This window comes from Schistocerca americana, chromosome 2, assembly GCF_021461395.2.
Source record: "Schistocerca americana isolate TAMUIC-IGC-003095 chromosome 2, iqSchAmer2.1, whole genome shotgun sequence".
Taxonomy (NCBI): Eukaryota; Metazoa; Arthropoda; class Insecta; order Orthoptera; family Acrididae; genus Schistocerca; species Schistocerca americana.
In genome coordinates this window covers 775,719,257-775,742,914 of record NC_060120.1, presented here as the reverse complement: position 1 = coordinate 775,742,914, position 23,658 = coordinate 775,719,257, and the positions used below count along the sequence as shown (strand labels likewise).

The following is a 23,658-nucleotide window of genomic DNA, read 5'->3' as shown; positions in this document are numbered from 1 at the left end:
TATGAATAATAAATCTCGTGGTTCTTTCAGCTGTAACATCTTGAAAGTAGCTTTACTATTATTAAAAATTTACAAATCCAGTGTCATATTACGATAACTAGTGCAGATTATACCTGATTTGCAGCGAAACTATGTACAGAACAGACAGCTGGGTACATCCAGCAAACAAAAGGTCAATGTATTCCGCTGTTGTACCTTAAGATGAGGGTGCAAACCCTCGAAACGCGTCGTGAGAAAGAAAGTGATCGACACAGCTAATTGTTTTAACTTTTTAAAACCCAACATGAACAGTCACTACCACAAGAAACTTCTTTTTTATGAGGTTACGGGTTTCTGTCCGTTGTAGACCATCTTCAGACCTCACACCATGATGATAGACGGTGGCTGCGAACGGAACAGGCGTGACAACTCCACGAACGCTAGCATTCGTGCAGTCGTCGCGCCTGCTCTGTTCGCAGCCACCGTCTACCATCATGGTGTGAGGTCTGCAGATGGTCTACAACGGACCTAAACTGGTAACCTCATAAAAAAGAAGTTTCTTGCTCTAGTGACTGTTCATGTTCATTTTCAACTAGAGAAATCTTCTCAAAAATCATTGTTTTAATTTGTCTTTTATGCCATAGAGAACCGTAGTCTCGTAAACCCAGTCTAGCACGGACTCGATAGCATTACTGCAGAAGCGGTGTGTGGTGCCCGCAGTGTCGCCGGAACAGCTGGTGTCGCTGCACCGGCGCCTGACGGGCCTGCGCTGCCAGCCGCGGCGCGCCATGGTGACGCTGAACGTGACGCAGCACGACGCCATCACGTTCCCCAGCTGCGTGGCCGTCAGGCGCTGCGCCGGCTGCGACTGCCCGGGAGACGGCGAGCACTGCGCGCCCACCAAGACCGCCACCGTCAAGCGCAAGGCGAGTACCGTCCAACACTACCGCACAGCCCTGCTGCCAACTGCAAACAGTCCTCTCAGGACATTCCCGGAGCCTGCGTCGTTCGAGCCAAGGGAGCTGAGAGTGTGAAGGCGACTATGCGCTGGCGGAGCGTGTAACGTGTCTTTGCAACTCCGACAGGGGCTGTCTGCCCGTGAAGTAATTCCCCGAGTCCATTATTTCAGTTGCTACAGGCTCTACGGCAAACACAGACGCTGAATAGTAACAGTATCTATGACAGCCACTGGATGGGTTAAATTATATCTTTGGTTTCGTTATTGCGCACTTACAGCAGTCAAATGTTTGCAGAGCACAAAAAAATCGACGCATCAGGAAGGAATTATGCGAATGGCACGGAAATGGTTAGATGTGATGTAAATTACAGACAAACAAATGATTACAGTTTCAGAAAACTTGGAGGTTTTATTCAAGAGAAAGAGCTTCACAAATTGAGCAATAACGCGTTGGACCACCTCTGGTCCCTATGCAAGGTTCGGGATGGCACGGGTTGATGTAGTTGCTGGATGTCGTCTGAAGGTTATCGTGCCAAATTCTGTCCAAGTGGCGCGTTAGATGATTGTTGAAATCCTCAGCTGATTGGAGAGCCCTAACCATAATGATCTAAATGGTCTCACTGGGAAAGATCTTTCGAGCTTGCTGGCCACGATATTGTTTGGCAAACACGAAGACTAATCAATATCACAGGCCATTGATGGTGGTCTAGGTATCGCTGTGCTGTAAGAGTACTGTAGATAGGAATCAAAGGGTCCTGCTGTGAAATGAAATGACACCCAGACCATCACTGCTAGTTGACAGGCCGTATGTCGGGCGACAGTCTGATTGGCGTCCTCCTAGTGTTCGGGGCGTCTCCAGACTTGTCTCCGCTACTCAGCACTGAAGACAATTCGACTCCAGTCAATGACATTCCGGGCCGAAAACGTGTCTGCAGACGCCCTGGACAGCAGTGGGATACCATCCTTACCGTCGCCCGCCATAGAGCCAGACAACCAGAACTGACGGTCTGTGGTGCTAGTTCTTTTCATAGCAGTCGGATCCCTTTGGTCGTCATCGGCGGCAGCCTTACAGCAAAGCGCTACCTTCATGGCAAACCATCGCGGACTTTCATTTCAGCAAGATAATGCTGGCCCACACACGGTGAGAGTTTCTACTGCTTATCTTCGTGCTTGCCAAACCCTATCTCGGTCAGCAAGGTCGCCGGATATCTCCAAAATTGAAAACATTTGGAGCATTATAGGCAGAGCCCTCCAATCAGCTCGTGATGTTGACCATCTAACGTGCCAGTTGGATAGAATTTCGTACGGTATCCCCAGGAGAGCATCCAACAACTCGATCAATTAATGCCAAGCCGAATAACTGCTTGTATAATGAACAGAGTTGGAGCAACGAGAGCTTTTTCTATTGAATAAACCATCCAATGTTTTCTGTACGTGTACACCGTATCTAGCAATTTCCGCCCCGTTCAGATAACTCCTTTGAGGTGCGTCTTTTTTTTTCTTAGTGTGTATTTATCAGTCAGCCCGACATTTCGATTTTCGTCGTCATCAGATAAAAACTAACAACGCGGAAAAAAAGTCACTTGCAGTACGGAGAAGAGGTGCCTAAGACGGCCTCCCATAGGCGTAGCTACACCCCACCATGTTCACTCCAAAAACCCTTCTGCAAATAACACCAGAGTAAGTGGAACTAGTGAAAGTATAACAGTTCTGGGGTGTATCGTGATATACATCCATTCCTGGGTCTAACGTAAACATTTTCTCCTTTTTCTGACAGAGACAACCTCGAAGTCAACAGGTTTGTATGGCTGTTGTTGTGAACGCCTGTCTTTAACAATTTGAATCATTGATTCTCTCTGTAAGCGAGATCACAGTAATTACCTCTGCGCTCACCTACTTTGCGCAGACCTCAGTCGATCCTAACATAATCACGTAACACCTGAGTTTCAGTGGATGGGTGAAGGATGTATCGAACTTGTCAGAAACTCAGGACTCTTTCCAGTTGTGACGAAATATCTCTCAAATACTTTTTCGTCGTATCCGTCCAATTATGGACAATGTGCAACAGTCACTTATGATTTATTATTTCCGGAAGACTTTCTTTTTCCAAAAAATGTTCAAATGTGTGTGAAATCTTATGGGACTTAACTGCTAAGGTCAACAGTCCCTAAGCTTACACACTACTTAACATAAATCATTCTAAGGACAAACACACACACCCACACCCGAGGGTGGACTCGAACCTCCGCCGGGACCAGCCGCACAGTCCATGGCTGCTGCGTCTATGACCGATCGGTTTCTTTTTCCTTTCTTCACAATTTTTTTTTTCATTCTTTCATACTGCTGTTTCCTGTGTTCCTCAGTTACGATTCCTTTGCGCTCTTTTTTCCTTTTCCTTAACTTAGGTCATGAAGTTTCCTCTGTATTAGATATCTTCTTCAGAAATATTTCTTTCTTCTAAGTCTTTTGACTTTCCTCGATCTACTTATTTTTTCCTCTTTTTGTTGTTGAAGTATTGAAATATTTGTGTAGTTAGCCTACTTTCCTCACTTCTTTTTATATGACCACATAAAGTGACAATTTTTTCCGAATTGTGTAAAATCTTCTTCAGTTTCGTTCTTTGTTACTCGCTATATTTGCAATTTCCATCTGTTTCCGACCCCAGAATTTTTAAGGATTTTTATCTCCTTCTCAGTTCCTCTCCATTTCTTCTAATCTGAGTGAAGCAATGCATTCTGCTACGAAAAGTGCTTGATGTCTTGTTACAATGGAATAGTTCCTGATTTTTGTTTTTATGGGAAATGACTCTTTTTATTGTATGTAGCATTGGAGAGTTCGTACACAATCACTGTCAATCAGGCTCTCGTGTCATTAGCTTATATATTATCCCATTTATTTGTATACTTTTTCCAAGATTTTGAGCTTCTGAATTTTGTTTATTCTTCTGAAGTCTGTTTTTAGTGATTTCGGAGTATATAAGACATTAGTCGTGTACTTCTTTTTGGTTGTATACGTATGTGCATACATTGATTTTTCTTTCAGCAAGAGATTTATCTGAATTATGGCTGAATGTACGTCTTTGTAGAAGGTGCTTAGGTCATCTGCGGAAGCCACATAACGGATTTTGACTCCTTTACTTTTTACATGATATGTATTCACAGTTGCGAGTGCAAACAACCATCAGCATGCATGCTGGAAGGAACATTACATTTTTATTTTACGGCACTGAGTAACACATCACTTCCTCTCACAAACGTCTCACGAAATGTCCGCAGCGAGATAATCCAAGAAAGTAGTGCTAACACAGAGTGTTACCGATAGTAACTTTTCCAACGCGTCATTCCCGAATGGAACAGGAAGTGACAAACAGATAGTGGTACCTGAAGTAATCTCCGCCACACTCCATAATGTGGCTTGCGGAGTATATATTACATGCAGACTAGATGCTTATTTCTCTAGTTTTACTCACCCTTTCGTATGATGTCGAGTTTTTGATTTGTGGCTGTTGTTTATCCGCAGGTGCTGTCTGTAACCAGCCGGTTGCTAGCCAATGGGACATTGAAGGAGAGCGTTCACGTCAAGGTTATCCCGGTGGAGAGCCACGTAGAGTGCGGTTGTGTCTGCAAGGTACCGTAGCCTATTCTAACATCTGCTTTCTTCTTCTTACCTTACGGCCTCTGTAGGACCCTTCATGAATTGAATTTTCTTCTTCTCCAGAACCTCTTCATCCTCTCTGGTCTCTTCTTGCGCTCATGTTCCGCGATCATCAGTACCCTTCTCTCTTGTTTGCACCACTGGTGAGTCATTGACATTTTTCTATCCTTCTCTGTCGTTGATCTATGGTGTATTGGTCGTTGTATACTTGCTTCTCCACTTTTCCTGCCCTTCCACGTTGATTCCCAGTCCTTTCTGAGTTAAACAATCCACTTGGTCCCTGTCTTCTCTCTTGTGTAGCGGTTGTTTATCTTCAATAAATGTACCACAAATCTTTCCCTTTTCTGGTGTATCCTGATATTGTCTTCAGACCCCTGTACAATTCTCCCCTAGGTCTTCGCATTTATCTCTCATCACTTCTTTTAGGGCCCAAAAGTTTCTTCAGTATTTTTCCCTTTTCGTTTAGTTGTTCTGCATCATGTGTTTCCAGTTTAAACGTCTCAGCTGCAAATTGTAGCGCACTGCACTGTACATGCTTTGCGATGTTCCTACAGTTTACCGAGAGCAAATACTGTAGCTTTACCAACTGTTCCATCCTCAGGAACAACATAAAAATTATGTGATCACGTGTTCACAATAAAGCATTCCTGAAGTCAGAAGGTAAGACATCATACTGAACCAAGACATTAGTACGGCAGTCATATCCAACGTCACTAAGGGTTCTCTGATTACTCCCCTGTCACCGTTTCCAAGACTTTCGGGAATACTTCTTTAGTAAGGAATTACCCTATCTGGATTTCAATTCGGGTAGAAACTTTACACTGCTTAAGCTGGCGTGATAGATTGCCCTCACGGACACACATTTTCTGTCACTGAGACTGTAGCTAGCTGTAAATAGAAAGAATGTTTTCGAACCGTTTCAGGAGACATTTCCATTTACTTGCATCTAGCAGAGAATGTATATAATTAAGATGAAGTGTAGCTGGCATTTTGGAAGGTTCCCGGTACACGCTGAGTGCCTCTGCATAACTTTGTGGACGACTCTAAGCGTCAGATGATTTCCCATGACGTTAGTAGAATAGTTTATGGACTGTATGAGACGCTTAATATGAACATTTCGGAGAGGTTTCACAAAGAAACAGGAGCGAGCAGAGAGGTGTCAAAAGAAAAGAAAGGGCAGCATCGATTCGAGTGATCTTTATGGAGGCAAAACTAATCAGTACGGACTCGCTGAAAGACTGAATTTTGAAAACTTTCTGTGACCTGCTCTGGACAAGGGAAATCGAGAAGCCATACACGAAATTTGATAGAAGGAAGTGGGGTGCTTTCGCTGCAAATCAAGAGCAATAGTTTGTCAGGTGCTTCGGTTTTTCGAAGGTCGGATATGTGGTCAAGGAGGTCCGACTGCATTTTATTTGTCATTACGTTTAGCTTGCTTTTATTTCCTCCCTTGGAAACATTTTAGTAGAGGTAGTGCGAACCGGGAACCAACGCATAGCACGTTATTCTCGAGAAGCCGCCTCTCAAATGATTTCGTGGTCAACGGGGCATTATACCAAAATCGGCCGTTCATCCGTTCTTCGAAAAACACCAACGCGCAAATTAAGCTTAACGTCCCCAGCCTACGGACGGAACCCAACCAACAATGTCACAATCACTACTGTAAAGACGTCTGACATTTATTTAATCAAGAACATTGGGGCAAAGCCGAGGTATCAGATCTCCTCATCATTCCAGTCAACTGAACATGAACCTACGGAGCGAGCACCTCCATACTGTTGGATGAATGTCGCGCACTACTAAAAATAATATGCGATTTCACAGTTGCGTTTCATTGAAGAGATATATGACTGCTTCTTAAGGGTACAGTTACTTTTGGCATCTGATATACATGATTATTTATTGTTGTACTTTACGTATATCACATGATCACGTCTTGTTTAAGTTTCGTATCACAGTGCCCCATTAGTGACGACGATGTTATCGACGTAATGTTAAACTCTAATCTTTCTTTCTTTTTTCCTTCCTTATACGATGGCATCAACTACTGTCAGCTTTTCTTTCGTATAAAACTACAGGTCTGTTGTGGCGGTGGAGAGAGGAGCGTTGTAGTGTATGAAAAGGTGAAAAATGATGACGGAATTCTTCTCCTTTATTCGTACGATAAGCTATTTCTGCTGCGGAATGTGTACTCAAATAAGTGCGGAATTATCGTCCTCTGAGGCTTCGTATTGCAATGAGCACCATGAGTGCACTTGGAGTCTCCAGAGTTCAAATTGTCTCGCCCTTTTCGCTCTTGTTTTCGGCATTCCATGAATCAGGCACGATGTTCTGTACGATCTCGAGAGATCAAGGGATAACAATCACGAGCACATGACGTTTTGATTGAAGACTGCAGTAACTGATGGCACTAACTTCTTACAGAGGCCTGAAGAACTGGATAGAAAGAGGGACGGCAGAGTCTTTTTGCATGAACTACAACTATTCGATAATCTCAGACAAAGAAATTATCCGAAAGGTGCGGAAATAGGCAGACGTTTCGTACATGTGCAGACAAACAAATGATTACAATTTCAGAAATATTGAATGATATATTCAAGAGAAAGAGCGTCACAAACTGAGCAAGTCAGTAAAGCGTTGGTCCGCTTCTTGCTCTCATGCAAGCAGATATTCTGCTTGGCATTGACTGCCAGATTTGTTGTGTGTCATCTTGAGGTATATCGTGCCAAATTCTATCCAATTGGTGCGTTGGTTCGACCAAACGCCCAGCTGGTAGAAGGACCGTGCCCATTCTTAACTGGGGAGAGATTCGGCGACCTTACTGCCAAAGTCATGGTTTTACAAGCACGAATACAAGCAGTAGACACTCTCACCATGTGCTGGTGTGCTGGCGGGCATTGTCTTCGTGAAATGTAAGCTCGGGATGGCTTTCCGTTCAAAAATGGTTCAAATGGCTCTGAGCACTGTGGGACTTAACATCTGTGGTCATCAGTCCCCTAGAACTTAGAACTACTTAAACATAACTAACCTAAGGACATCACACACATCCATACCCGAGGCAGGATTGGAACCTGCGACCGTAGCGGTCGCGCGGTTCCAGACTGAAGCGCCTAGAACCGCACGGCCACACCGGCCGGCTGGCTTTCCGTGAAGGACAACAAAACCGAGCATAGAAGATCGTCGACGTATCGCTGTGCTGTAAGGGTGCCGCGGATTATAACCAAAGGGGTCCTAGTATGAAATGAAATAGCACCCCAGACCGTCAGCTCTGAATGAGATTACAGGCCGCGATGATCAGCGAAGACGTGTCTGCAGACGCCCCGGACAGCGGTGGGATACCAACTTGACTGCCGCCCGCCATGCGGCCCGACACCCAAAAGTACTGGTATGGGGTACCATTTCATTTCGTACCAGGACGCCTTACCCTACCTTGGCCTCCGCGTCTGAGAAACACGTTTGGGGCATTACGGGCGGTGCCCTCCAACCAGCTCGGGATTTTGACAGTCTAAGGCGCCAGTTGGACACAATTTGGCATTTTTCCACGCTGGAGGACATCCGACAACTCTATTAGTCAATCCAAAACCGAATAATTGTTTGCATAAGGACCACAGGTGGAACAACACGTTATTAAGCTGTTCTTTCTCTTGAGTAAATCACTCAACTTTTCTGAAATTGTAATCATTTGTTTATATACACATGTATATCACATTTACCGATTTTCGTCCCATTCGGATAATTCCTTCGTGGTGCGACGGTTTGTTTGTGTACACTGCGACAGATGTGGCGATGGAACTTTTGTGTAGCGATTTGGTTTATGTGAGGTGTGACGCCCGTGAGAGGTCTGTTACTCTAATGGAAAACGACAAATGAACACTCTAAAGTAACTGTCACAAATGAAGACCTGTTCACGTAGTGCACACGTCTACATCGATATCAAGGATTGGACTTCTTCGTCTGTTCCGTTTCCTTCAAAACTGGTCAAGCCATCTCTTCATTGATCTTCCTAAAAACCTTTTGCCTCTTCGTCTATATCGTTCTATGGCTTTAGTGATTCTTGAATTTAGCATACGGTCTATCTGTTCTTTCCATCTTAACTGATACTGATCGAGCGAGGTGGCGCAGTGGCTAGCACTCGGGAGGACGGCGGTTCAAGCCCGCGTCCGGCCATCGTGATTTAGATTTTCCGTGATTTCTCTAAATCTCTTCAGGCAAATGGCGGGATGGCTCCTTCGAAAGGCCGACTTCCTTGCCTAATCCGGTGGGACCGATGTCCTCGCTGTTTGGTCTCTTCCCCCCAAATCAATCAACCAACCTGATATTGTTTTATTACGTCAGTTACGCTCAGTTCAGTTCAGATCGGATGTCATGATTTCTCTTTTTATCCACCAAAGTGTATCCAGCGCTGTGTGTTGTATGTAGTCATAATCACATGGCCACAAATCAGTTAAAAATAATGTTCGGCAATAATTTCAATTTCGTGTCAGGCCTGCTTGAGTTAGAAAATGTCCTGAAATAAGGCAGGGGGACGATCATAGAGATATCGGATGTCTTCGTTAGAGGTAGTGTTCAGTGCTACATCCATCTCCTGTCACAACAGCTCAAGGGGCCCAATCGCTAATGTTGTTCAGACGAGTCGTCATCCCATCATGTCCATCATTTGACGAATGGTAGAGAGTGCTGGTGATATGGCTGCCTAGTAAAGTTAATGCACACGGTGCGCAGACTGCAAGTCAAGAAAAAGACTCTGTTAGAATTACTACATTACTGTTGGATTCCATGGAGCGATTGGACTGTACCGCAAACCCAGGATGGTTCATGTCCATTGAGGCTTTAAAATAAATAAAATCATTAAGATCAGATCAATAACACAGTTACCGTGATACCAATTATCTATCAGGAGGTCTGAAATTCTTCCCACAGTGATGCTGTTCCCAAATCCCACGTTAGATAACTTTTGCTTGCAGTGTTTGGGAGTAACAGGAGGGAAACATCAGTGAGGCTGGGAGTATGAGTCCGTCCTAGAGGCGTGCATGCAGGACCTAGTAGGTTAAGTCGACTGCTTTCTTTAAGCAGATCTGCAGTTGAAACTCACTCTGGCACAAATTTTAAACAGACACAGCAGACGAATATGGATGGGGTGTTCTATAAAAGGGTGTGAATGATGTGGACAATCTGGGTTGAAAATGGACGGGTTAATTTACTAACTGATGCTAATTGGGGATTTAGAAATGACAAGGAGATGGAACGAGCAATGTGACGGACGAAAGGAAGAGTTTCCTAAACGCACAGATGAGTGGCTCAGTATTTATTTCGTGGATTTGTAGTGGGAACTGTTGGAGCATTATAAGCAAAGGACGTGGAAAGTGTTTGTTTGATTAAGGGGACGAGCTAACATTGTTTTTAAAGGGTTCCAGAACTGCACATGGATGAGAAAATAGGTGGTGGTTACTTTCATGTCTGCAGCTGGTGCAAGATAATTTGTAAAATTATGAAAAGTGCATGATGAGAAGTATAGGCAGATACGGAAAGTAGTGCATAGTGTATGCTGTTTAAAGTTTGGACGGACATGTGAAATTTTTTATGTGCAGGATTTCTGGTAATATTGTCAAACATATGGAGGTTCAAATGGTTCAAATGGCTCGGAGCACTATGGGACTCAACATCTGAGGTCATCAGTCCACTAGAATTGAGAACTACTTAAGCCTAACTAACCTAAGCACATCACACACATTCATGCCCGAGGCAGTATTCGAACCTGCGACCGTAGCCGTCGCGCGGTTCCAGACTGAAGCACCTAGAAACATATGGAGGGATCAGGCAAGTGTTTTGTTGGGTCTCAGAGTGTTGAACTTCAGTCCATTGTTGCCTTTGTTCTGGATAGCGAGTACATGAAACTTCTATTTTCGTATTGAGTCAAGACTAGGAGAATGGTATCTTAGAGTGCGAGTCAGTGACAGAGTTTAAGTAAATGCCTGGTCAGCAGTAGTGGAGAGTGATGCATCCTGTAATTCATGAATCAGTGTTGAATCGTAGACTCAACCACTTTTCACAATGCAAAAGTAGTGGTAGCTAAACATTTGTTGGTCTTATGTTGAAGAGACATTGGTTACATTGGGGAGTTGAACCGGCGAGATCTCTGTGGTGTTTGACAGATGCCAAAGAGAGCAGTATTGTCGATACGCTGAAGGAGGAGTATGGGAATTGCTGAGGAGATACAATAGTGATTTAGCAGCTGAATGCCACAGCAGACATTATGAATCTGTGTCTCTTCATAGGTCTGGACTCATTTCTATAGCTCGTGTTGTTGCAGTGAGGGAAAGTTCCACCACCTAGTACCTCAGCGCGGATGCGCTGCCTCTTGAGACCTGTAATTTTGTGAGCACTTGCTGCGGCCGCAGTTCGAAGCTGTATTACGACTTCAACTCACGCAGCTGCAAGTGCGCCACACTACTGTACTTGTGAATGGTGACAGGTGCAGCCAGAGGACTGCAGCCCGTGGCAGTGGTACGACGAGAACTCGTGCAGCTGCCAGTGCCGGCACGCCGCGGCGCAGGCGCACTGCAGGGGGGTGCGGCGCTGGAACCACAGGCGCTGCCTCTGCGAGTGCCGCTCGCCGCCTTTCTGCAGCACCGGCTTCCACGTCGACCCCCTCTCCTGCCGGTACGTAAGTCCGGGACTCTTCTCAATTCATCGTACATGTTGTTGTGCAGTCACTATTCACGTTATATTAAATATCGTCTTCTATGCTGGGCCCGCAGCTTGCATAACGTCGTAATTAGTGTTGTCGACAAGATATCGGTGTACCGGCGTATCGATATTTCTACAAAACACACTGAAATATGTCGAATGCGTCTTTTTCAGCTATATATCGATACCAAAATGGCAATGTCGGGGGCCGATATCCTTACTTTATATTACCTTTTTTTCGAAATTTACGGTAAATATTTGAAATTGTTCTTTTGAAACTGTAGTAGACATAATTCTACTTTTACTGTATGAAGCAGTCTTACTACTTTTTGCGCTTTCATGACGTGCAGTCTTTCTCATTGGCTGCGTGAAGCAAGTACAGGTGGCACAAAGTAAAGTCCGATTACACTGGGGGTGGCGGTGTGAATGTGATAACAAGATTTCCGATGTGAAGATATACAACACAAGTTTCGTTAAAGACGAATTTTTAACGCCTTGCCCGCGAAAGGCAAAGGTCCCGAGTTCGAGTCTCGGTCGGGCACACAGTTTTAATCTGCCAGGAAGTTTCATATCAGCGCACACTCCGCTGCAGAGTGAAAATCTCATTCTGGAAACATCCAGCAGGCTGTGGCTAAGCCATGTCTCCGCTATATCCTTTCTTTCAGGAGTGCTAGTTCTGCAAGGTTCGCAGGAGAGCTTCTGTTAAGTTGGGAAGGTAGGAGACGAGGTACTGGCAGAAGTGAAGCTGTGAGGACGGGGCGTGAGTCGTGCTTGGGTAGCTCAGTTGGTAGAGCACTTGCCCGCGAAAGGCAAAGGTTCCGAGTTCGAGTCTCGGTCCGGCACACAGTTTTAATCTGCCAGGAAGTTTCATATCAGCGCACACTCCGCTGCAGACGGAAAATCTCATTCTGGAATTAGCAAAGTGGTTATCACCAAGCTTGGCAGTGCTTTATTTTCCTTTCAGTTCTTCCTCTAAGAGAGTAGACAGGCTACTCTTGATGTACCTGTATCGGGTTCGCGCTACGTTTCGTGTGCACTGCAGCAACGCGTTCAGACGGAAACTTTGATCGTCCCGTATACAAAAGGGTGACGAGAAATAAGAGATAGCGAATTTATTCTTGACACATTCATTCCGACAGAAAAACAACGAACCAACTAATGAGCTACAAAGCTAAGAATAGGGTCCATAATTGAACAGGCAACCAACAAGTGGCCTGTTACAAAATGAAAAGAGAAATTGTTGAAATTAATTACGCTACTCGCCATTAAAATTGCTACACCAAGAAGAAATGAGGACGATAAATGGGTATTCATTGGACAAATATATTATTCTAGAACTGACATGTTTCACGCAATTTGGGTGCATAGATCCTGAGAAACCAGTACCGAGAACAACCACCTCTGGCCGTAATAACGGCCATGATACGCCTGGGCATTGAGTCAAACAGAGCTTGGATAGCGTGTACATGTACAGCTGCCCATGCAGCTTCAACATGATACCACAGTTCATCAAGAGTAGTGACTGGCGTATTGTTACGAGCCGGTTGCTCGGCCACCATTGACCAGACGTTTTCAATTGGTGAGAGATCTGGAGAGTGTACTGAACAGGGCACCAGTCAAACATTTTCTGTACCCAGAAAGGCCCGTACAGGACCTGCAACATGCGGTCGTGTATTATCCTGCTGAAAAGTACGGTTTCGCAGGGATCAAATGAAGGGTAGAGCCACGGGTCGTAACACATCTGAAATGTAACGTCCACTGTTCAAAGTGCCGTCAATGCGAACAAGAGGTGACCGAGACGTGTAACCAATGGCATCCCCTACCATCACGCAGGGTGATACGCCAGTATGGCGATGACGAATACACGCTTCCAATGTGCGTTCACCACGATGTCGCCAAACACGGATGCGACGATTATGATGCAGTAAACAGAACCTAGATTCATCCGAAAAAAATGACTTTTTGCCATTCGTGCACTCAGGTTTGTCGCTGAGTACACCATCGCAGGCGCTCTTGTCTGTGATCAGCGTCAAGAGTAACCGCAGCCATGGTCTCCGAGCTGGTAGTCCACGCTGCTGCAAACGTCGTCGAACTGTTCGTGCAGATGGTTGTTGTCTTGCATAACGTCCCCATCTGTTGACTGGGGGATCGAGACGTGGCTGCACGATCCGTTAGAGCCATGCGGATAAGATGCCTGTCATCTTGACTGCTAGTGATACGAGGCCGTTGGGGTCCAGCACGGCGTTCCGTATTACCCTCCCGAATCCACCGATTCCATATTCCGCTAACAGTCATTGGATCTCGACCAACGCGAGCAGTAATGTCGTCATACGATAAACCGCAATCGCGATAGGCTACAATCCGACGTTTATTAAAGTCGGAAACGTGATGGTACGCATTTCTCCTCCTTACACGGGGCATCACAACAACGTTTCACCAGGCAACGCCGGTCAACTGCTGTTTGTGTATGAGAAATCGGTTGGAAACTTTCCTCATGTCAGCACGTTCTAGGTGTCGCCACCGGCGCCAACCTTGTGTGAATGCTGTGAAAAGCTAATCATTTGCATATCATAGCATCTTCTTCCTGTCGGTTAAATTTCGGTTCTGTAGCACGTCATCTTCGTGGTGTAGCAATTTTAATGGCCAGTAGTATAGAGTGCGTACCGCTCGTAAACAGACGTAATGAGAGAAGACATTCGTGAGTGAAGTGATAATCTGTGCTGCAAACAGCTGTTGTGCTCATCTGTCAGGAGTGAGGAGCGAGCTGTGTGGCGGATGCGGCGACCGCATCTCCATCCGGCTGTGGCGGCGACCGCGTGCTGGCGGTTTCCGCCCGGCTTCCGTACGTGGCTCACCAAAAACGTTTACGAAAGTGCTCCCCGTGAGAAATAACATTGCTGTGTGCTGGAAATACGCTTAAGTATAACTTTTTAAGCACTGAACAGTCTCGAAATTTCCTGACGGCTTAAAAGTGTATGGCGAAGTGGCATTCGGATCCTGTTCCTTGCCTTCATGGCCAACATCCTTCCCGATCTAAACACGTCATACCCCCTTTTCTCGTAACGCTTTTAGTCATCTGTCTTACGTTAAAGGAGCTCCGGTCAGCCGATGTGGCCGAGCGGTTCTAGACGATTCAGTTTGGAACCGCGCGACCGCTGCGGTCGCAGGTTCGAATCCTGACTCGGGCATGGATGTGTGTGATGCCCTTAGGTTAGTTAGGTTTAAGTAGTTCTAAGTTCTAGGGGACTGATGACCTCAGGAGTTAAGTCCCATAGTGCTCAGAGCCATTTTAACCATTTTCAAAGGAGCTCTCCTATATACCTTGCTGATTGTCGCTCCTGGAAGAAAAGACATCTCTGAGAAATGGCAACGGCTTCATTAGAACGTAGGGATTGTTTCCAGAATTGTTACGCATGCGACAGCATTCGCTATCAGTAGGTTCAAATGGTTCAAATGGCTCTAAGCACTATGGGACTTAACATCTGAGGTCATCAGTCCCCTGACTCAGAACTACTTAAACCTAACTAACCTAAGGACATCACACACATCCAAGCCCAAGGCAGGATTCGGACCTGCGACCGCAGCAGCAGCGCGTATCAGTATGTTCCAATACGCTGTGCATATAAACGGGATTCTTCATGGTTTCATGCTTCGGTTGAAGTGTTTTTGGATAGTCTTGGACTAGGAAACAAATGCGTACCGAACAGAAGGATCGTCTTAGTGTCCTACAGGACAGAGTCAAAGTATGAATATTACACACTTCCTCCTGCTGAGGCAAATGGAGCAAATCGGTTGGTTCTTATTTTTTTCATTTTGTGTGGTCTAGCGGGGACCTTAGTGGGCTTATGGGGGCACCGTTAATTCATGGGCTTTTCCTTAGAAAACTCCAAAAACTGGTCTTTTCGTCGTTTTTACATACCAAAACAGAGCCGCGGATACCAAGACTGCTAAGCACAGCAAGTGGCTGAAATTTTTACGATATATTCCTAAGATCACAATGTAGAATAACTTTGAAAACTTCATTGATATCTATATTCGATTTCGATATCCAGAAGTTCAAAATTGCCTTACATGAGCACGTAAAATACGCACATCCGGTGTGAGGTGAAATCTAGATAACAAATAACATTATAAAATTGCTCAAATTTTAACATCGTATTCTCTAGGCGTTAATCTAGAAGTGCCATCTTTATCCGTTTTCGAGAAACGCCTCAAAAAATGTTTTTTTCGGTACCAAAACCGAGCCGCATATTCCAGGACAGCAGTCCACAGCAAATGGGTGTACTTTTCACGAGATATTCCTAAGATCTTGATCTCGAACAAACTTGAAAATTCTCTTGATACCTGTATCCATTTCTGAGATACATAGGTTCAATTTTACCCTACCTGTACACGTAAAATGCATATATAAAATCCTGTGTAAGGCGAAAATGTGTTTTATAAAGTGAGATAGCGTGGAGAAATATGCTGTAAAGCAGTGTTAGTCAACATGGTCCCTATCGCTTGCTAGTCGTGAGCGGTAGGCTGTTGCGTTTTGAAAACATTTTCATTAAGTTGTCATCAGATTTAGATATAAAGCTGGTAAGTAATCGTTACATGCTTTAACTTGTTGTAGCTCAGCATTATAGATTTTATGATATGAAGGTACTCCCCTACCCCATCAATCGCCGTTACAGTGGAACTGGTGCGCGATTAGAAATATTACTGCTAACAGCTACACAAGTGTGCGGTAGGTAAGAAAGGTTGACTGCCCTTGCTGTAAAGTATCTCTACTATCATCTGGGAACCCCATGTTGTAGAACTGAAGCATATGCAAAATTTTTGTGCACGTAAAATCCGGTCTGAGATGTAAAATTAGTTTTGCTTTATTTCAATTTCGCATAAGTAAACTATCAGAATTTTACTGGCCCATAGTGTTCTTTTCATATGGATAGTATGCCCTGCTGTGGCAGGGAAAAGAAGGGAACCAGTGGAAAAAACTCCTATAAGAGCATGAAGAAGGCGAATATGCTTCCAGTTCAAAAGACTCTGACTGAAAACTGGGGTGCCAGCTGCATGTTTCTACCTTCCGTAACAGCTTTAAAAATGTTTGGGAAAATTTTTAAAGGCGCTGAGGAAGACAGAATGAGGCATCTGGTACCCCATGTTTCAGTGAGAGTCTTCTAAACAGAGTCCGCAGCTCGTGGTCTAAGGGCTAGCGTTGCTGCCTCTGTTTAGGGGTCCCGGGCTCGATTCACAGGCGGGTTGGGGATTTTCTTTGCCCGGGGACTGGTTTTCTGTTGTCTTCGTCATTTCATCATTCGTGAAAGCAGCTAGATTGAACAGTGTAAAGATTGGGACTTTTTACGGACGCTGATGACCGCGCAGTTGTTCCACAAACCAAACATCATCATCATTATCATATTCTAAACAAAAAGCGAATTGTCCTATTTTGTGCTCCTATAGGAGCACTTTTTCGCTGGTAAATATTTCACTTAAAACATGTGTCGGACCAGAACTTGACGGATGATCCTTGCCTTTTGGGTGGAATCATTTGAGATTAGGAAGTAAGAGAGAAACTTTGTGAACGGCCCAGATGTTTAGTCGGCAATACCTGAAGCCAAGGTTCCTGGCTCGAAACGCGGTTTGGCATACAGGTGTAATGACTCAATAAGTTTCAACGCACCGTACACGACTGTGCAGAGTTGAAGATCCCTTCTGTTGTTAGTCACCTAACTTTTCCATTATTTTTTTCAAACGTATCCATGTTTTCCACAATTTAAAATTCTGGAAACGGTCGAGCTCATACCATGTTCAATCACCTCTGATGCGTTTTGTACACTTCTCTAAGCTTAGGGTTAAGATTGTGTGTATCAGTAAAGAGTTAACACTTGCTGTCTAAGTATTACCATCACGGTGAAGATATTTTTCTCAAAAAGCACCTTAAAATATTTGGCTGCTGTTGTTGTTTTCATAGTTGGTATCATTTTGAAGAGTGGTTCGATGTAGCTCTCCACGCTAATCTAGGAATAACTACTTCTATACTTCATTTTCATGAAAATGTTAACGTTTAGGAGTATGTATTTTAGTTTTAGCAGATTCTACATTCGCCTGGATGTAACTATTAGACCTACACCCAGACCAGCCAGAAAATTATGACCACCTACCTACTAGCTGTTATGTCTACTTGTGGCACAGATAACAGCGCCGACGGGTCGTGGCATGGAAGCAATGAGGTCTTGGTAAGTCGCTGGAGGGAACTGGCACCACATCTGAACAGACAAGTCACCTGATCCCCGTAAATTACGGGGTGGGGGGCTATAAGCTCTGATGCCACGTTCAATCACTTCCCAGATGTGTTCGAACGGGTTCAGATCTGTCTAGATGTGGGGGCGACCATATCAACTGGAACTCGCCCCTGTGTTCCTCGAACCACTCCATCACACTCCTGGCCTCGTGACATGGCGCGCTGAAAAATGCCACTGCCGGCGGGAAGAATGATTGCCATGAAGGGGTGTACACGGTCTGCAACCAGTATACGATGCCCCTTGGTTGTCATGGTGCCATGCCCGAGCTCCACCGTGCCTATGGATGCCCATGTGAATGTTCCCCAGGCCACAATGGAGCTGCCGCTAGCTTGTTTCCGTTCCGCAGTCCCAGGTGTCAAGGAGCTATTACCAAGGAAGACAACGGATTCGCGCCTTCCCATCGGCACTATGAAAAGATATTAGGATTTCCTACGACCTCCTAGTGTGCCAACGTCCAGTGCCGATGATCATGTGTCCATTTCAGTCATAGTTGCCGATCTCATGGAGTTAAAATTGGCACATGCATGCGTCGTCGGCTGCGGAGGCCCATCATTCGGAGTGTTTGGGGCACTATGTGTTCAGACACACTTGTACCCTACGCTACCAATGTTAGTTCCGCCACAGTTGACTTCCAGCCCTGTTTTACCAGTTTGCCCGGCCTCTGACGTCCGCCCCCCCCACCCACCCCCCCACCACCCACCCTCCGATGTCTGCACATGGTTTCATCTTGGTTTCGACGCGTGTTGAAGACACTTACCACAGCACGCCTGCAACACCAGAAATTCTCGCGCAGAGTCTCCGGTGTACCCCAATCTACCCTCGGTCAACCGCTGATAAATCGCGCGCCTTCCCCATTCTACTCGAGGGCAGCTTGCTCACTGATACTACATGCACAGTGCGTGTGCCTGACTAGCAGTAATTCCTCGCCAGCTGACGCTGACATCGCCTGGAAGGGTTTTTATCGGTAGTAAGTCGGTGGTCGTAGTAATCTGGCTGAACAGTGTCGTCCTTGAACACGGTTGAGTGCTAATTAAATTAAAGCTATGATCTTTCTGTGGGTTACGTTAAAATAGTCGATTACTGATAAGTAATCTTAAAGTATATTTAATAATTTATAAATCTGTGTTTACCCTTTTTAGAATCGTCTTCTGAAAAACAAATTTGTTCGTTTGAGATGCATAACAACGCTATGCAGCTTAACATTAATGCTGAGGCGAATCCATAACAAAAATTAACAGTTGATGAGGAATACACGACGGCAAAAGCTCGTGTTTCAGTAATGTGCAAAGAACTTGTTTACGCCAGTGCAGTGGCAAGACGTTGCTGTATGTTCCACTATCCCTAATGGTCAGTAAACTGTAAGGCTTAGGCATCAAATTGTAGGTTATCCTTCCTGCCTACCCGTGGGCTTGATCTGTGTTTGGAAGTTTTACGTCCTGGGACGTACTCGTACTGTGACCAGTTTCTTTCTCATATCTGCATCAGCTGAGACGTCTATATTGACGGGTATTGAATGATTAGTGAAGCTGTTCATTTTTAGCTGATACTGATCTGTGACCGATTATTCTCACCCTCTACATTGCTTATCTACTTCTTTCTTTATACTTACTTATTTTTGCCATCTTCAGGGTATTAAAACGTCATTACATAATGAAAGAGAAATGCCGACATCAGCTGCATGAAGACATTGAATAAATTAAGTAGTGACAACTGAATATTTGTGCCAGACCGGAATTCGAATCCAGATTTCCCATTCTACGCCAACAGTCGCCCTAATCGCTTCGCCCATCTGAGAACGCTTCACTTCCAACCCAATTCCCCCCCCCCCCTCCAAATCCATTTTCCTCATTACTTGCAGCATGTTACAGGATTTCATGATTCCCTCAAGAGGTAGAATCTAGTGTGTATGCACACTGGAGATATCATGAAACACCGTCAAGGCTTGAATATTACTGTTATATGTGCGGTGTCTGTTCTTCCGGACCTCACACGTGGGACATCCAGCTTTCTGTACGCTACTGGGAGACCTGTAGCAACATGCTGCCTCACTTTTTCATCTTCGTCGAGTTGTTAATATGTTGTTTAACTTTATCTGTCTCGTCCTTAAGTTTTGCAGAATCACTGTATGAAGAATAGGAGTGGCCCAAAATTGAATCCTGTGGCACTAGCTTCGTCATTTCTCACTAGCCACTAAAATTTTCTCTCCTTTCAACATCGTTCGAATAACTCAGCACAACATTTGGCATCCTGTTTCTTAAGTATGATTCAAGCCAGCTGTATGTAAAGACTTCAGATCCATGAAACTTAAGTTTTTCTAAGAAAGTAATACGATCTACGAATCAAACGCCTTGGAAAGATTACAAAAAGTGGCAACTGATGATATATTCAAGGCTTGCAATATTGTGTGTGTACCTGTACAAATAGCATTCGCAATCCGACAAAACTTATGGAATCCACACTGCGATGTGCTAAGTAAACAGTTTCTAATTAAATGTGACACTATTCTAGACATAAGGGAACTGGACGGTAATTATTTGTCTTTCTTGTCGGCTTTCTTTTTAAAGAGGTTTAACAACTGCATATTTTAATCTGTCTCGAAAAATTCCCTGTGCTAGTGATGCATTACAGATGTCACTAAGGACATTACTCATTAAAGTAGAATCACTTTTCAAAATTTGTTTGAAATTCCATCTCATTTGAGCTTCAGCTTTTTGGAATGGTCATAATTCTATTAATTTCAATGAAGGATATTTCTCCAACTTCCAAGTGATTAAAAGTGTTGTGGAATGATATTTTTAATTTTTTCTCTTGCTTCTTCAACTGAACCATTTAATCGTCTTGGGTATTAAAAAACCACTTCAACTATATTTAGTCCTTTGTTTTTAGATAATTACTGGTTTCTTGGCACTAAATGACGCATCTTCAGGGGAACATCTATATAACGATAAATTCAGAAATAATAACAACCTTGAGACGTCCAATAGTGTGGTAATTTTCTGAAGTGATTATAAGATTTTAAAAATTTAAAAATAACTATTAGAAACTCTTATATGATAATATTAAAATATTTGTACTTACATAACTAAAACGTTAGAGCTAAAAAGCTCGAAACTTTGTACCTAACAGTCGTTGTCCGTCAGAACAAAACACCGCTAAAAGGCGATATGTCAAGCAATAAAACACCCGGTTTCGAACTCAGTATGGTGGACCGGCCCTAAACAAATTATACCATAGTGACCTATTCTCATGTAAAAGTTTCCAATAGCTTCTTTAAAACATTTTAAATCTTAAAATAATTTTAGAAAATTATCAAATAGTTGGATGTTTCAGAGCTGTTATTACTTCTTGATTTATTGTTATACAGACGTTCACCTGAAGATGTGGCTTTTAGTGCCATGAAATCTGCAGTGATCTAATAATAAAGGACTAAATACAGCTGAAGCGGTTTAGTAATACCCAACATGATTACTCATAGCTGAGGTTCCCCTACCTACAAAGTTGCATGCTGAACCATTTATTTCAATTTTTGCTGCTAAATTTAGAAAGTGTTTGTTAGAGAGACTTGTAGATTGTGAATTATCAATCACAACATTGCCATTTAGTTCAATCACTGTGGTATCTTGTTCACTGACTGTTTGTCTTGTCTTACATTTCACAATATCCCGTACAGTTTTAATCTTATTATTTGCGTTATTAATTTCTGACAGGACATACATATTTCTCGGCATTTTAAGAAGTTTCTATAAAATAGTAGAGCATTTTTTGTACTATGTGAAATTTTAGTCTGGATTACTTGCTTTTTTGTTAATTGACTTTCTGGATAATTCTTTTTAGGAAACCTACTATCAAATGACGACACAAATTTACTATGGAATATCTTGAATTCCAGATTAGCATCTCTTTACACATCTTCATCTCACCTCCTCTTTTAACTTATTCTTTAAACATTGTATACTGTTCTCATCAGTAATACTAAAGTTAACAGTCTGCCTCAGGGAGGCACAATGGCAATTCATAGACAGTATCACCAAATTTTGAGCTAAATTTCATGTATACATACTGAATACATTTTCGAACGAAATTTTTATGTGTCAGATGCTACAAAACCTTTGACATTTTATTTCTTTTTTTAAAGGTGCGTGCCAGATCCTGACAACAACGTGGTCTGACGAAAAAGACAACTTACAACAACACTGATTCTCTCGACCGACGCCAAAGGCATGGAGATGGTACAACGGCTGCAGCGTACTCACTCTGACAATTAACTAAACTTCGGAGGATACAGAGGAAGCTCCCTGTGGCTAAAGTAAATGCAAGATTAAACCGACATGGTATTCTGATAACTTGAGAGCCTGACAACAATACTTTCTCCTCGACGAATAATGTTTGAACTTCTCACAGTGGTCCATCGCTGAGAAAGACAGCGAAAAGGAAGCTAATGTTATACGTCTGCACAAATCGCGGATCTGATATTGCCATTTCTTCGATGTGTAAAAACAATCTTGGAACGTGGTTTAAAAATTTTATCATTGACTTTCCTTGAAATGAATGCCATCCATCAACTGTACAATATTTTTGTAATACATTCATATAATATAACGTGAAATTTAAACTTTCTTAGCCTTATAGCAAGACTGTATTATACACTATGTGATCAAACGTATCCGGATACCTGGCTGGAAATGACTTAAGAGTTCGCGGCACCCTCTATCTGTAATGCAGGAATTCATTATAGTGTTGGCCCACCCTTAGGCTTGATGACAGCTTCCACTCTCGCAGGCATACGCTCAATCAGGCGCTGGAAGGTTTCTTGGAGAATGGCAGCCCATTATTCACGGAGTGCTGCACTGAGGAGAGGTATAGATGTCGGTCGGTGAGGCCTGGTACGAAGTCGGCGTTCCAAAACATCCCAAAGGTGCTCTGTAAGATTCAGGTCAGGACTCCGTGCAGGCAAGTCTACTATAGGGATGCTATTGTGTAACCACTCCGCCACAGGCCGTGCGTTATGAACAGGTGCTCGATCGTGTTGAAAGATGCAATCGAATTGCTTTCCAACAGTGGGAGGCGAGAAGATGTTTAAAACATCAGTGTAGCCCTGTGATGTGATAGTGCTACGCAAAACAACAAGGGGTGCAAGCCCCCTCCATGAAAAACACGACCACACCATAACTCCACCACTTCCGAATTTTACAGTTGACACTAGACACGCTGGCAGATGACGTTCACCGGGAATTAGCCATACCCACATCCTTCCATCGGATCGCCACATTGTGTACCGTGATTCGTCGCTCCACACAACGTTCTTCCAATGTTCAATCGACCAACGTGTACGCTCCTTACACCAAGCGAGGCGTCATTTGTCATTTACCGGCGTGATGTGTGGCTTATGAGCAGTCGCTACACCATGGAATCCAAGTTTTCCCACCTGCCACCTGTCACAGTACTTGCAGTGGATCCTTATGCAGTTTGGAATTCCTGTGTGGTGGTCTGGATAGATGTCTGCCTCTTACACATTACGACCCTCTTCAACTGTCGGCGGTGTCTGTCAGTCAACAGACGAGGACGGCCTGTACGCTTTTGTGCTGTACGTGTCCCTTCACGTTTACACTTCACTATCACATCGGAAACAGTGGACCTAGGGATGTTTAGGAGTGTGGAAATATCGCGTACAGACGTATGACACAAGTGACACCCAATCACCTGACCATATTCGAAGTCCGTGAGTTCCGCGGATCGTTCCATGCTGCTCTCTCACGATGTCTAATGACTATTGAGGTTTCTGATAAGGAGTTCCTGGCAGTAGGTGGCAGCACAATGCACTTAATATGAGAAAATGAGAAACTTGTTTTCGGGGGGGGGGGGGGGGGGGGGGCGGTCCGGACACTTTTAATCACGTAGTGTACATTTGGGTGTTTAATGTTCAATGCGGTACACGCCGACTGTGTTATCTTACGCTTCGTTTCAGAGAGTTTCTTTCTGATTTTTATCGGTGAACATACACACTAACAAATGACAAACGAATTATGCTTTTTCTGTATAGAAGAATGAAAACAGAACAAGACACCATTTCCAATCACGAAACTGATAAGATAT

The 23,658-nt window shown here is 44.0% G+C and overlaps 1 protein-coding gene across 1 annotated transcript in view; it reads left to right on the top strand.

Moving 5' to 3' along the window:
* Positions 1–22,164, top strand: part of LOC124594420 — a 127,867-nt gene extending 105,703 nt beyond the window's left edge. Inside the window, exons 4-7 of the mRNA XM_047132790.1 lie at positions 700–905; positions 4,457–4,564; positions 11,064–11,251; positions 21,701–22,164. Of these exons, the coding sequence (XP_046988746.1) occupies positions 700–905; positions 4,457–4,564; positions 11,064–11,251; positions 21,701–21,734 (536 nt within the window). The 3' untranslated portion in view covers positions 21,735–22,164. The remainder of the gene's footprint in view (positions 1–699; positions 906–4,456; positions 4,565–11,063; positions 11,252–21,700) is intronic.
* Positions 22,165–23,658: the final 1,494 nt, after the last annotated feature.